Here is a 15,187-nt window from a genome sequence, read left to right on the forward strand (position 1 = left end):
CTGAAACATCCGCCTGGCCGAAACGGCCTCCTCGTCGCGCGCGGGGGCTGTCCCCAGGTGTTAGTCTTTGTGTCGGGAAAACTTTGTGAGAAACCGAGGGCGCTGGACAAAGAGCGAGCGAGGGAGGGCGTTTGCCGGCCGGCGGGGTACGCCGGGCGGTGCGCGCTCTTCCCTGGGCTCAGCTCTGTACGCGGACGCACCCGGTGCCCCGAGCCCAGCCTCCTTAAGCGGGGAGTGGCAGGCTCCGGCCACATCCCAGCGCCCTCGGGAGCTGAAAGAAGCCAAGCGGGAGAAGCAAAGGCGGGAGGCTGGACGCGAGTTGACTCGGGTGGGAGGAGGAGGGCAGAGGAGCTGAGCGAAGCTGTCAAACTGCGCGCGGAGCCCCGCGCGGGGCGGGGGAAGGGAGGGGAGGGCAGTAGAGAGGAGGGGCGGACGGGAGCTGAGAGGGAGCGAGCCGGCTCGCCGCGCCTGAGCAACCCTTGTCTGCCGCTGTCGCCGCCGCCGCCGCCGGCCCAGACTCGCCCGGAGCGCAGGGTGTCTGCCCCGCTGGGCGCCGCGCGCGGAGGCTCCCGCGCCTGCCGCTGCGCCCTCCAGCCCCAGCTCCTTGCGCCGGCCCGCGCGGGTCCCTGTGGGCGCGAACCCACCATGCAGCTGCAGTTCCGGAGCTGGATGCTGGCTGCGCTCACGCTGCTCGTGGTCTTCCTCATCTTCGCAGACATCTCGGAGATCGAAGAAGAAATCGGGTAAATAGCTGCGCCTGGGCCCATGCCGAGCCCTGGCGGGATCTCTTACCACCCCGGTACTCCGCATCCTCCCTCACGCCCGCTTTGTGTGCGCCGCGCCCCCCTGTCGCTCCGCTGGAGAGCCGAGGGACGATTTTGGCCGGGGGTGGCTGTGCAGGGAGCCCGGGACTGTTTGGGGAGCGGAGGGTGGGGGCGCGGCTGCCACTGGGAGTCCCCGGGCAGGGAGCCCTGCCAGCCTCCAGCTGGTCCGCGTCGGGGAGCGGACTCGCCCACCCTGTCTCCTTTCCTCTGCATGTCCGCGCGCGTTGTCGCCGGGGTCGAGGGAGGGCGCCCGGGAGTGTCTGGGGCGGGCGGAGGGGCCGAGAGTGGAGGAGGCAGGAGTTTCTTTGTCTCCTGCTCGGCCGCTTTCTCGCCTGAGCAAAGTGGGCAGGGGGCGCGCGGGGATCTCTGTGCTGGGGGAGGGGATCCCCGGGCCGGGGCGGAGGGCTGGGGCTCTTCACGGGCTCCCGGGAAGGCGAGTGTCCCCGGTACCTACAGACACGCACACGCGCCTCCCGCCGGCCCGGGAGCCCAGCACAGGGGTGTGGGCTGACACCGCTAGAGGCGGAGCGCGCGGGGGTTAGCTGAGATCCCTTCCCCACCCTCACCTGGCTTTGGGCGCTCAGCTAATCCCGCGGCTCCCCCTGTGCCCCCGGGCTCCTGTGCGCTCGCAGCGCCGCGATGGAGACCTTTCGGGAAAGTCTGTACCACCGCCCTCTCGTCTTCGGGGGCTGGGGAGGATGGTGCCTAGCACGCGGTCTAGCCCTCGCTTTTCTCTCGATCTCTCCGGGGGGAGCGGGGGTACCGCGAGCCCCTGCCCTGCCGCCGGACTTCCAAGAGTGCGCGCTTGCGGCGCGGGACGCACCTGCTGTGGGTCCTGGAGGCTGAGAGTCGCGCCCCGCCCCTGGGCCGGCCCCTCTCCGCTTCGGCGCTACAAAGAGCCACCAACCCGCTGTAGGCAGGTGGGGGGAGTGTGCAGCCAGGGTTCTGAGGGGCCCTTTGGAGAGCCTCCTGGCCCTGGGCAGAGAGAAAGTGAGGTCACAGAGCGGGCAGAAAGTCCCTTCCTCCGTGGGGCTAGTCCCGCACCGCGTGCGCCCCTCCTTTGTCCCATCTGTTATTTCATTCACTATCAGCGCTAGTTGAGGGCTCGCTAAGCTGACAGATCCCTCAAAAGGGAAAGGCCAGTCCTGGTCCGGGATGCCAAGGCCCTAAGGACTCAAACCTGGGGCAGGCGCCACTACCTGCTCTCTCCTTTTCTCCTTGCCCCTTCCCATCTAGGCCACTGCAGAATTCCTTCTGTGAACTCCAGTGCTCTTCAAGTACCAAACGTTTCTCTGCCTCTCCCTCCTCCTCATTCTCGGTTTCCCCAAGAGCTCAGAAAACTTTCACAAATAGTGTTCAGTTAATACACGACATGCTCCCACGCGGAGATAGAGAAACGCTACGTTCTGTAGCTGTTCGCCTCAAAAACGTGGATCGGAAAGGAAATCAGGCAAGACAAGTCTTGAGGTGGTGGAGGACGCAGTGGGGAGGGTCTTCCTCTCGGCTCCCACTGTCTTCTCCCAGATGTGGGCTCTGCCTGGCCCAGACCACTTGCTGACCTTGACATGTGAGGGAAGGACCAGCAGCTGCCCATTGTTCTGCTATGAAAACCTAAGAGCTGCACCCATTCAGGCATCCCTCGCTTGTCCATTCACTGAACTTTTACCGAATTTCTTCTATAGGCCAGTGACTTTTAAGTTTTAAAATGCAATCAGGAAATCACTTTGCACATAATGCTACACTTCCCTGCCAAATGTGTTGTAAAGCCCCTACTCCCCACGTTAGGTTGTTCTAATGGTATCCAGAAATAAGCTGCAAGGCCTGAGCTAAGAAGGGCATTTACATATATATTTAAATCCCGGGGCTCTTCTGCTATGGATGTGTTTCATTGTGTGTGGGGGGGTGGTTCCTGCTTGGGCCCACACTGGGGAAAATTGTCTAACAATTTTGTGTCATTTGGTGTGACATTATCCCCCCTTCTGGTGCCCCTGTCCGCAGGCTGACCCCTGACTTGACCAGTCCTGACCCAGGCCTGAGACCCCTCTCCCGCAGCCCCTCCTCCAGCCCCACCCCCAGTCTTCCCCACACACTGTTAACTCATCTGGGATTTGCCATAACTGGGGGAGGAAGGACATGAAACGGAGGACCAGAATCCCCGCAGCCCCCTATATCTGTTTTTCAAGCCAAGTTTCAAGCTCAGTCACTTATTTAATCCTTGGAAGCACCCCAACTTTGAGCAGCCAGCAGGGGCTCAGTGCCCTAGCACAGTGGCCAGTGAGGCGGCGCCAGGAGCAGGACTCATCTTCCTCACCCTATGCTTTGCCTTTCCGGGAGACCTGGGATCATACTCGAGACCACGGTGCTATTGCACCAGCCCTGCCCACCCTTCCCCTACTTGATATTGACCTGTGCTAGGGAAGATTACAAATTACCTGCCAGTACCACTCCCTGGGAGAAGACAATTCTGTGAAAGGACGGCTGTTTCTGGAAGGCAAGGGTGGCACCCTGTGATCTTTTAGGAAGGAAGGAAGGAAGGAAGGAAGGAAAGAAGGAAAAATTTCTTCTTGAAGTAAATTTTCCAAGGATTAACACATGAGAAGTAAAAGAGGAAAGACAATTTCATGTGTATCGTCTAGAGGAGCAAAACTGAGATATATTTTTGCTAAACTCTTGATTCCTTTTATTATAAAATAAGGCTTTTGCTGTGGTGATCTCAGAAGTTCTGTCCTGCCCAAGGAATCATATAACGGGTTATGAAGGGCAGGGGTTTTCTTCCAGGGGCTATTTCCCTAGAGACACGTCTCTTCCTAAGCGATGATTTTCAAAGTTGTGTTTCTAAATTGCTTGCTTGGGGAAATGTCTCCCTAGGGCTGAATGAGAAGAAAAAAAAAATGTAAAATGTTCTTCAAAGCATTCAAAGAGTGAATTCAAATTCTAAATCAGAGATTGGGTGGAGCTTTGGTAAAACAGCCCCCATCAACTCATGCAGAACCCCAAATTTAGAGTCAATTGGACCAAGTCGTAAACTAAAACTCTTCTGATTATCCCCTGGGCTTTAGTCTTGAGTGTAACCTTCAAGAGGGAGTTATGGGCATGGCTGTCTTGCCCACCGTGATGCCTTCAGCACCTGACACACAGAAGGCATTCAGTAAACATCTACTGGATAAATATCCTTCTGGGGTCTGGCCCAGTGATGGGCATACATGGCATCCTTAGGGAAGGCTGACACTCACAGAGCCTTAGGGTGGGAAAGGAGTGCAGGGCTCCCCCTAAGAAACCTCCTCTCTTTTTACAATCAGGATAAATTTGACCCTGAGAAGTAGCATCTCTTATCCAAGGTCACACCCTGGCCGGTTAGGGACAGGGCAAGCCTGCACAGGTCTCCTCACTTACAACCCAATGCCCTAGTCCCCAAATGAGGTCTCTAATCATAAAACAGTTACAGAACTCTTGTTAAAGAGGATGTAGCTAGTAATAACAGAAATCATGGCAATGGTGAAGGTGAAGATGATGGTGGTCATTAACATTCATTTATTTATTGAGTGCTTGCTATGAACCAAGAGCTATTCCAAGTGCTTTATAGACGCTAACACATGTCATCCTCCTGGCAACCCGATGGTCACCTACTAGTGGCGCCAAAAGCTACTATTTGTTGAGTACAAATACTGCCAGACACCGTGCTTACTGCTTTAAAGCACTAGCTCACTCAGTCCTCACCAAACCTCTTGAAGCTAGGTAGGGTGGCTGTCTTTAGTTCATCAGTGAGGAAACTGAGGCTCAGAGCGGTTGTATAACTTGCTTGTGATAAAGCAAATGACCCTAATTCTAAGAGAAGCCAAAGCCCCTGTCTTGACTGCCGTGCTAGGCTGCGCTGTCCTACGAATTCTTTGCCCCCTGCAGTAACATTACGTAATAGGTCTCAGAGCTAGCCTTCCTAACTCATCCCCCCGCATCCTTTCAAAGGTCCAGTTTTCCTAAGAGCCTGGTCTGACTTAGTAGTTACCTGCTCCCCTGCCCTCAGCGGTTTAGAAGGAGGGAAGGTGAGTAATGAGGATTGGAGGGGGGACTCGGGGCTCATCTCCCCAAAGTGCCCCTCTGGTCCATTCAAAGTTCAGTGTGATGCTACACTCTGGTTTGCCAGACAAGCTCACTGGCCATGGGCCTGAGCATCCCAGACTTATAGGTGGGGCTTCTGAAGGAGAGAAAACTCCCATTCCATTGCAACCCTGATTCTGATGTCAGCTGAATGCGCCTCCCTCACTTCTACACACCATAAGATTGGGCATCCAAGAACCTGGACTAGGTGATAGTTAAAGATGCTTAACAACTGGTCCCTCTTGGGCACTGACCTGTTAGAATGGACATCTGACTGGTCAGAACTGATGCCGTCCAGTACACCATGGTCAGGGTCCTGGTGCCCCCCAAACATCAGACACTGTCTGGGAAGGTAATAGACAAGGAAGGGCTAGCTCTGACCCTCAGATCCGTGAGCTGGCAACTACTGCCATCAGCTGAGAATGAGGTGAGGTGCACCTTTTAGTGGATGAGTCCAGGTGGATGTGAAAGGAAATGACCTTGGGCAGTTGCAGTCCAGGCACTCTGTAAGAAACACACATATTCGCACAAGACCGTGCAACATTTTTTTAAGGCCCATTCTTCGCCCCAGTCCTCATGTTCTTCACTCAAGTATAAACATGATTGGAGGATAAAATAGGACAGAAAGAAAGTCTGGTGTTTAACTGACTTGCTCCAAGCCCCTGTTGCCAACTGTTCCTAGCACCAAATTTAAATTGCAAATAGATATCCATCTTAGAAACCAATTCACCACTCAGGGCCTCTTTCCCCTTGTAAAGCGGGGTTGCTAGATTTTAAAATTGCTTAAGTTTTACAAATTGGGGGTGTTGTAGCTCGCAAATGATAAATACTTCTCAGAGATAGTGGAATTCTATAAAGGCTCCCATTGCTTTTAGCATGGCGTACAAGGTAATACCTAATCTGGCCCCTGCCTCTCTCTTCAGCCTTCCTGGCCTCCAGCCATTCTGTATCGCTCACAGTTCCCTGGAATGTACCATGACTTCATGCCTCTGTGCCTTTGCACATGTTCTTACTGCTTTCTAGAACAACCTCCTTGCACACACTATTCTTAACCCCACACCCCACCCGTCCTTACTTCCCCTCCCTCCTCCTTTAAGGCGAAGGCTAGTATCACCTCCTTTGCAAAGGATTCCAGGACCCCAGACCTTCCTTGGACAGTCTGGGGTAGCTGCCTCTCCTGTGTGTACACTTAGCATCCGATAGTGACAGTATCCGATGGAGATGGACCCAACAATTTTGTTTTATTTTTTCCCTTATCCCCAGCCCTTGGCGATAAGTATATGGTGTAGTAAATAGAGCCCATAAAGTATTTTTAGAATGAACAAACTTGGGCCTAGCACATGGCAAAAGTAAGCATTCAACCTTTCTGACCCCAAAGGTCTACACGATTCTAATAACAATTAAACACCCTCCACTTGCTCAGAAAGCCCCTTGCTTTTCCCAACATGTGTATCCAACATGGAGGCCACAGCCCAGTTAAGGGCACAGCTTTCATTGTCTCAGAATGTTGTAGAACAGGCCAATGGGAATGAAAGCACCTTTCTAGTTTGTAAAGGAGGAGGACCCAGTGATAAGTTTCCCACTGTCAGCTCAGATAAAAAGCAAAGATGTAGAGCCCCACCTCCAAGCCTCTGTCCAGCTCATTTTCTCCAGAGAGCCCTTTCTAGCCCTGCCACTGCCAACAGTGCCAGCGCCTCCCCCCCATCCTCCTTCTGCCTGGAGAGGAAGCGCCTGCTCTGTCCATCTTTATCACCTTAACGGCTTCCACACTGGCGTTAAGAGCAGACTTAAGTTGGGGCCAACTGTTTCCTTCCAAGGACTGGTCCCCAGAAAGGATGCTGAACAGAAAGGCTGTGTTTTGTGTTTGAAACACTGAGGGAGTAAGAAGTCAGGTTGATGTGTGTTATCTCAAAGATTTTCTCTATTAAGCACTTTTAAGTAGTATGATTTTCAAACACTGGTCAAACCAGGGAATCGTGATGGATTAGCCAGGACTCATAGCAGCTGCAAGGACCCTCAGTAGGTTTCAGGAGCCTCGCACCTCTCAGCTGCCTCAAGCAAAAACAAATTCAAGATGCAGATGGAAAGATACAGTGAAAGGAGTAAGGGAGGGGCAGGAACATGCATGCCACCAGGGGGCTGGTCAGGTGGCCGCCTCCTGCCAGGGAACAGGGACAGGTCCATCTCTCCAGGAGAAGCCCCAAGGTGAGACGCTTGGGCGCCATCTGCGCGCAGGGAAACCGTCCCCTGTGTCTGAGTGACTGCTGGTCTGGGGCTTGTCCTTAAGTGTTGGGATTAGTCACTCTCCTGGGGGGCAGCTGGGCTGGACTTAAATTCTCCCCAGTCTCCTGCAGTTGGTCACTTGGCTAGGAAGCCGCCCAGTGTCCTGACAGGACCTGTTTGTCACAGCATTTTCTTAGCTTCAGCTGTCACAGACTTCGCAGTGGCAAAGGGAACTGCTCCAAGGGTGTCTGTATCACACACGGCAGGGAGCAGCTCCTCCGGACACTTCTAGCACTTGGAATCCTGATTCGCTGCTCTTGGAAACCCAGCGTCCTGCCTTGCTGTGTGGGTGTGTGTTTGAGTTCTGAAATTGCTCTGTGAGAAGGAAGCTCTTGGCTCTGTCACAGAGTTTCCTCAGCACTTTGCTCTTATTGTTGGAGAAACACGGAGACGCTCAGCTCTGCTTCCTGGTCCCCTTTTAAGGCTCCAGGCTACAATTTCTCCTCCTTCCCTTCGTTGATGGCTGGAGGTTGAAATGACCCTGAGATCAGCATTTCCCAGTGCTGATGGGTGGTGATCCAGAAGGAAAAAAGGAAAGAAAAAATAAAAAACACAATGTAGCCATGACAATTATGTTAGTTTCAAGTATGCCAAGTGTCATTTCCCAAGAACTATCCTTTGAGATGCTGGTTTGTTTTTTTTTTATTTTGGGTATTGATGTCCTTTCTTTCCTGAAAGAGGGTGATGGTAGATAGTAGTTGTGATCTTTTTCCTAAACTGAGTCCCCAACCCCAGTTCTTTGGAAATGTTACCGATCACTGAAATCTATAGTCTGGGGTCTCAGTTTACCTTGAAGAGCAAACAGAGGGCGTCGCTTCTAGAAACAGGGGCTCATTCCTCATACATCTTTCCTCCGTGGATGCTGACGCCAGCAGAGAGTGACAGCAGTCATGTGTTTTGGGGCGCGTCTGCTGTGTGCCATATGATAGCCTAAGCACTTTAGCTCTGTTCGCACCTGTAATCTTCCCAACAATCCTATGAGGTCCATATTGTTATTATCTCCATTTTATAATGAGGAAGCTGAGGCACAGAACAGTTAAGTAACTTGGCCAAGGTCACACAGCTAGTCAGTTGCAGAGCTGGGATGGGAGCCCAGGTTCCAGGGAATCAGTAGAACTATCCCAAACTGACGTACGGAATGACATCCAGTGGAGAAAATATGCATGCTCGTGTTTCCAAAGGGTGAAGCTTGGAAAGAGAGAGGTCTGTGGGAGAGAGAAACCCGGAAAGCAGCAACGCTGGAAGAGAGCTCAGGAGACAGGAAACTAGAGGTGAGGCCGTAACGGAATATGGCAGCCCAGAAGATCAATGCGATTTAGAGTCGCCAGATCCGCAGCATCTTGTTTTGGAATGGTGCCCCCCACTCCACCTTCCCCCTTTCCCTCCCATCCAGCCCCCTTTTTGTCCCCACCAGGTCTCATCAGAGTGGCTCTGGAGCACATTTGTTTGACCGACTCATTAGAGTAGACACACACGCGTACACACACACTGATGGGAGACAAAAACAACACAGACGATTAAGGCCTGGAGGAATTTTCTTCTGGGGAAGGAGAGAACGGCTAGTGCAGTCCGCTTCCCGGAACCTGGCAAGGAGGGAAGAAAGTAGGCTGGGAGGGGACAGGCTTCTGCAGGGAGATTGTACAGGCCCAGGGAGCCCGTTTCCTGGGAGCTGACATTGTGCCGAGAGCTGCACGGGTCAATCTCTTAAGCCTCACGACCGCCACATTTGCTCATCTGCAGATGAGGAAGTAGGGGCCCAGAGAGGTGCCAAGACTTGCTAAGGTCACACAGCCAGTAACAAGGAAATGAGGTGCCAGCCAAGTTTGCCTGACTCCATCACCCACGCTGCTCATAGTGACTTCTGTGTCCCCGAATCACCGGGCCGCCTGCCCCTGTTCCCCCTGCCTCCCATCTCCTGCCTTGGGCCATTTTCTGTACCACAAAGACAGTTTGCAAAGGGAAGCTGGAAACATTAGGACTCCAGAAAGGGCTCGTGGCATGTCAGGTGAGCCTCCCAAGCACTATGGCGACCACGCCCTTGGGCGCAACGTTTCAGCCAAGGCTGAGGAGGGGGCACACACCCTTGAACTCTGTCCAGCGAGGTGTGGGCGCTTGCTGTTAGGTTTCCCATCTCCAATTTCAAGAACAAGAATATTGGCCATGCTCGGAGGAGCGCTACACAGGATTAATTCACACCTTCTTGCTTAGTAAATGCCAGCGTGGCTTCAGTAATGCAGCGGGGAGGCTAAGATACCCAGAGAAAATGAGCTGGTAAATTGATGAGGCGACTTTCGTTCGCTCTTCTCCTGTAAGCAGCGAAGCCCCTCCCACTGCACCTCTGAGGTTCCTAAGTTTGGGATTTAGCTCTAAGCGGACCCTGCCTGATGTCCAAACTATACCCCGGTCCATAGATTTAGTCCCCAGGAGAGGCAAAGAGAAGGGCAAGAGAGAAACCCGCAGTGGTGTGCAGGTCCTGGCCCGGGCAGAGAGCCTCTTAGACTGCAGCACGAGAGCAGCAGCTCCTCGACAAATAGCTCCGGAAGACCGGGACCACCCAGCATTGGGGGTGGAGCCAGCTAAGGCTCCGCAGCCCCTTCCCCAGAGGGTACCGCCACCAAAGCTCTACCCTCCAGCGTCATTAGGATGACTCCCTTAGGGCTTCTTTGTAAATCTCTCCCGGCTGCCAGCCTGGGGCCTTCCTTTTCTCCGGTCAGTAAGGACTGTCAAGTCTTGCCTATGAGCCAGACTCACTGCTCATGCCTCTGGACACTAGGCCTGGAGCTGCTATGGAAAGACTGAGGCTCTAATCGCTGATGAAACACTTATTACCCGCGTGACCTCAGGCAGGTGGCTTCACCTCTCTGAGCCTCAGTTTCCTAATCTGTATAATGGAGTTACTAGTATCCAACTCACAGTGTTCTGAGGAGTAAATTATAAATCGTGGGAATGTAAAATGGTGCAGCTGCTGTGAAAAACAACAGGGTGGTTCCTCAAAAAATTAAAAATAGAATTACCATCTGACCCAGCAATTCCACTTCTGGGTATATACCCCAAAGAATCAAAAGCAGGGATCTGAACAGATATTTTTATACCCGTGATTATAGCAGTATTATTTGCAGTAGCCAAAAAATGTCCACCAACGGATGAATGGATACGCAAAATGTGGTATGTATATACAATGGAACGTTACTCAGCCTTAAAAGGGAAAGAAATTCTGACACATGCTACAACATGGATGAGCCTTGAGGACATTATACTAAGTGAAATAAACCAGACACAGAGAACAGATATTGTATCTATTGACTCGAATAGTGAAATTCATGGAGACAGGAAGTAGAGTGGTAGTTGCCAGGAGCTGCGGGAGGGGAGTTGCTGTCCAGTTGGCACACAGAGCGTCAGTTTTGCAGGATGAGAACTCTGGAGATGGGTTGCACAGCAATGTGAATGTACTTGACGCTACTGAACCGTACAGCTGAAAATGGTGAAAATGGTAAATTTCATGTTAGGTGTATTTTACCACAACTAAACACACACATGCACACACACACACACACACACACACACACACACAAATGAAAGCAGCCAGAAGAGTGCCTGGCAGGTGCTCGAGACACATTGGTTTATTTGAAGAGCATAGTTGTGGTATTAACAAAGCAACATCAGTGTGAGTACTATTTAATTCAAAAAATGATATAGTACAAAAATCATGGTTGGGAGGCAGTAGAGGGAGAAAAAGAGAAAGGGACGTAGACTAGAATTAGAGATACACAAACCATTTCTTTGTTGTGAGCATATCTGGATACACTTGCTGGAGGGGGCCCAAATTCCCAACACCTGGGATTTAGGACCTTGGAAAGTGCAAACATATACTTTTCGTGGACTCTCTCTAACTACTCGTTGGCCTGCCTTCCTGTCCAACTTCAGTGGAGGGGCCCATAAGGTCTCTGTCAAAGTCTAAACTGCATGGAAGTCAGGGAGTGGTGGGGGAGGGAAGCAGGGGGGGAGAGAGGTGGGAGGCCAAGGGTGCAGATAGCCCAGACCACCCCTCCCTCCCAGATCTGGGTTCCTAGCTGCGCTTTTCTTACCATCTGCATCAGAGTAGCCATGGTTAGTGTTTTTGGCTCAAGGGAAAAGAGAAGGGAGTTCCTGCTGGTCCGGAACCTGCTGAGATAGAGCTGACTCTCCCCATTTAGGCTCATGCCAGGCAACTCCCAGAAGACAACTGGAGTGAGCAAGCGCTGTGGTTTCCAGGGTCAGGCAGTCCCAAAACTGGGGGCTGTTACAAACAGTGCCGGCCCCACCCCAGAGTTTCTGATTCAGCAGGTCTGGGGTGGAGCCTGAAAACTGGCATCACTAACAAGTTCCAGGTGGTGCTGATATCTCTGGCCCCTTCGAGGACCACACTTGGAGAACCACGGGGCCTTGTCAATCAAAGTGCGGTCCTTGGACCAGCTACGTGGGCTTCACCTGGAGTTTTGGTAGACATGCAAAATCTCAGGCCTCACCCCAGACCCACACCTGATGAAATCTGCATCAGAACGAGACCCCAGGTAATTTGCATACACACTCCCTGCACTGGTGGGAATAATTGGTTTCATGACCTTCTGCAGAGCCCCAGCCCAAGGCAAAGACCTTGGCCCATCAAACCAGGGGAAACTTGTCTGAGGATCCCTGTTGCCCATCAGAGTTGGCCTTGACTCTCAAAAGGATGTCAGAAAAATCAGTAATGGTTATTATTACAGCTGGATGCCTGTGTGCACACCAGGGTTTTTCATACATTATTTCATTATAAAACCCTGGAAAAACCCATTTTATGCATGAGTAAACTGAGACTCAGGTAAAGTAACTGCTTGATAAACACAGAAAAAAGAACTGAATTTTATGAAGGTCTACCTGGCCATTTCCAGGGTGCCGGGGTTTAAGCCTGTGGATTAACCTTCATCTCTCCCTTTCACCCTCCCACAAATGAGGCCTGAGGCATGAAGTAAGGCAAGGAGAAATCTTTTTTTTTTTTTTTTTTAATGCAGTTTATTTTCCATCTCATCCACGAGGCTTTTTTTTTTTTCTAGTCATGATTTCAGAGTTAACCCTTTCTTTGCAACTTTCTTGGCCAAGAAGGTCTTAAAACTTGGTTTTTGTTTTGTGGGTTTATTTTAGCCATGCGGTGCAGCATATGGGATATTAGTTCTCCCACTAGAGATCGAACCCATGCCCCCTGCATTGGGAGCACAGAGTCTTAACCACTGGACCACCAGGGAAGTCCCAAGGCAAGGAGAAATCTTAACCAAGGGTTGAATTGATTTATTAAATGAGCTTAAGGAGGCCGCAACGTCTGTACCAGAATAACTTTGACCCAGGGCTGGAGCATGTGATAGAAATTTCCAGAGAAGCTGGTCAGCCAAGTACTCCTTGACTGTGTCATTAAGTCCCCTCATGAGCTTGGCTTAGATGTGATCATTCACACAGCATTGGCCATTGGGCCCCACTTCACAGTTGGCACACACGGTTACAGTTCCCTAGAGTTCTTGGGGTTCCTGAGTGGTTTCGGTGGCCTGCCCAGCCAGCAATCTAATTCCAAACTCCATTCTCAGTTATAAAAAGCAGAGGAATTGATGGGGGAGGCCTAGATCTAGGGGCTATCGAAGGCAAGTAGAGGGGAGCCTTTAAAAACCAATCTGCCACTTCAGATAAAGACAGCCTCTGGGCAGGCTGGAAGCCAAGAATTTAATTGTATTTATTTTTGCCATTACTTTCTATTTAGGGCAAGGGATATTGGTATTCTATTTATGGTAGTGATATAAAGGTTCCTTTGATGATTAATTCATTTAAGTTTTTAAGTGAGTCGATTTAAAGGAAACTATTAAGTCAATAAAGTGGGATTAGCAGAACACGTAAAGGTAGACCCCAAAAATGACTGAAGTCGATGCTGTGATGATGTGCTTGCTTTATTTCTCTTTGTGACCATTATCTGCCCCCTTGGCAGCAAAGCCGCGACAAGTCCTTGTAAAACTTCTATAGAGAGTAAGTGAGTTAATCTTCCAAAAAAGTACCTAGTTACAGATACGATTTCTCATTGTATCTGGGAAATTGCCCAGTGCTCAAAAAGAGAATTCTCCGATGAAACAACCTTGTGGGTGACTCAAAAGGCTAGGATGATTGAGCCCTGCCACCAACTCCCAGAAACACAGCTAGGTGAGACTCCCGTCTTAGAGTCTCCCGGCGCCTTCTATATTTTCCTCCTCACGGTTGATATTTCTTGCATGGTGCCTTTCCTGCCTGGTAGATTGTAGCTTTAGGAGGGCTAGGACCATTTCACACCTGTGCTGCGTTGTACTTTCAGCCCCTTGCACAGTGCCTGGCAGAGAGTAAGTGCTGGTTTGGAGAATAAAGGAAGGAAAGGAGGGAGGGCAGGAAGGAGGGAGTTAGTTCCAGAGAGAAGCTCAAAACAGCTCCTGCCACCTACCCTCTGCAATCACTTATATATTCCTTTCCATGGCCAAAGGAGAGAAAATATGATGGTTTATATCAGCTCCCGCATGATTGTCTGATTTGAAATCCATTGAGTTCCGTCTTGGTTATAGATGAAACGCACTTTTCCTTTTCCTTGATTCCTTGGAGAAAAGACCAGCCCACTGTTAAAGGTTTCTTAACAGGGTAACTCATGGTGCTATATACAAGCTCCATGGCCTGGTACACAGAAGCCAGAGGACCGGAGGGATGTGGATGTGGCCAGAATTGGGAATCAGGTGCGCTGGCTCCTGGCAGGCTGAGATCATGCTGATAACAAAGAGATTAATAAGGGTCTGCAACCTCCTCCATCCCGTAGTATCACGGAGGGTTTTTAAATCAATGCCGGTCTGGCTGGCTTAATGGTACCTAATCTTATCTTTTGAAGATGGAATATTTGAGAGTTGAGATCAATTGAGATAAAATAAAGCAAACTGTGTTGACTTTTGGATTTGGGGTCTTCATCAGATTCCCATTGTGTAGTGTTGTTTTTATTTTCTGTCTTGGAAATAGGTGGAGATTAGCCACTGGAGAGGGTTGTTCTGCCTGGACCAGGTGATGGTATATTTACTTCTGTTCTTCCTTTTTTCATCTTCCACAAGATGATTCTCCACGAGGGAAAGATCCATTTCTATCCTGTTCATCTCCATATACCCAGGGCAAGTCACCCAGTAAATGCTCAGTGACTATAGCTCAAGTACAGCATTTTAGTGTAACCAGCACACTCTCTGCCATGGGCCAAGTCTGCTGGAAAAGTCAATCTGTTCCCAATTACGTGCAGAAACAGCCTCCTTAACAAGGCATCCCAGTGCCCCTGGAGAAGAGCCTCAGGAAGGCTCCCTGGTACCTGGTTTCCGTGACTGTTACCACGAGTCTTGTGTGGTCATCACAAAGCTGTGTGAGTAAAATGCATCTGATTCGTCACGCACAAGGGCTCACAAGCCCTGTGCGAGATGCTGGTGACAGGCAAAGATGAACCCAGCACAGAAAAAGTGCTTGAGGAGTTTGTGGTCTGATGGAGGAGAAACCCTTGAAAGTTTAGGCATTTCTCTGGCCAGAGGATCCATACATTTTAAAATATTTATTTATTTATTTTTGGCTGTGTTGGGTCTTCATTGCTGCACGTGGGCTTTTCTCTAGTTGTGGCGAGAGGGGGCCGCTCTCGGCTGCAGTGAGTGGGCTTCTCATTGCGGTGGCTTCTCGTTGCGGAGCACAGGCTCTAGGCAGCACGGGCTTCAGTAGTGACTCGCGGGCTCTGGAGCGCAGGCTCAGCAGTTATGGCGCACGGGCCCAGCCGCTCCACGGCATGTGGGATCCTCCCAGACCAGGGGTCGAACCCGTGTCCCCTGCATTGGCAGGCGGACTCCCAACCACTGAGCCACCAGGGAAGGACCCCATACATTTTAAAGGATTCTCAAAGGATACCACAAAGCTGAAGAGGGGCTGCTATGAACAGTTGAGACCCTTGAAATGTTGTG

At 51.0% G+C, this 15,187-nt stretch overlaps 1 protein-coding gene across 2 annotated transcripts in view; it reads left to right on the forward strand.

Moving 5' to 3' along the window:
- The first annotated feature begins 548 nt into the window (after window positions 1-548).
- Window positions 549-15,187, forward strand: part of ST8SIA2 (ST8 alpha-N-acetyl-neuraminide alpha-2,8-sialyltransferase 2) — a 57,769-nt gene continuing 43,130 nt past the window's right edge. The window contains exon 1 of one of the 2 annotated variants that reach the window (XM_007447933.1): window positions 549-743. In XM_007447933.1, coding sequence (XP_007447995.1) covers window positions 646-743 — 98 coding nt within the window. In that variant the 5' untranslated portion in view covers window positions 549-645. The remainder of the gene's footprint in view (window positions 744-15,187) is intronic. The other variant, XM_007447934.1, reaches the window with a different exon arrangement.

The sequence above is a fragment of the Lipotes vexillifer genome, unplaced genomic scaffold (assembly GCF_000442215.2).
Source record: "Lipotes vexillifer unplaced genomic scaffold, Lipotes_vexillifer_v1.1 scaffold1503, whole genome shotgun sequence".
Taxonomy (NCBI): domain Eukaryota; kingdom Metazoa; phylum Chordata; class Mammalia; order Artiodactyla; family Lipotidae; genus Lipotes; species Lipotes vexillifer.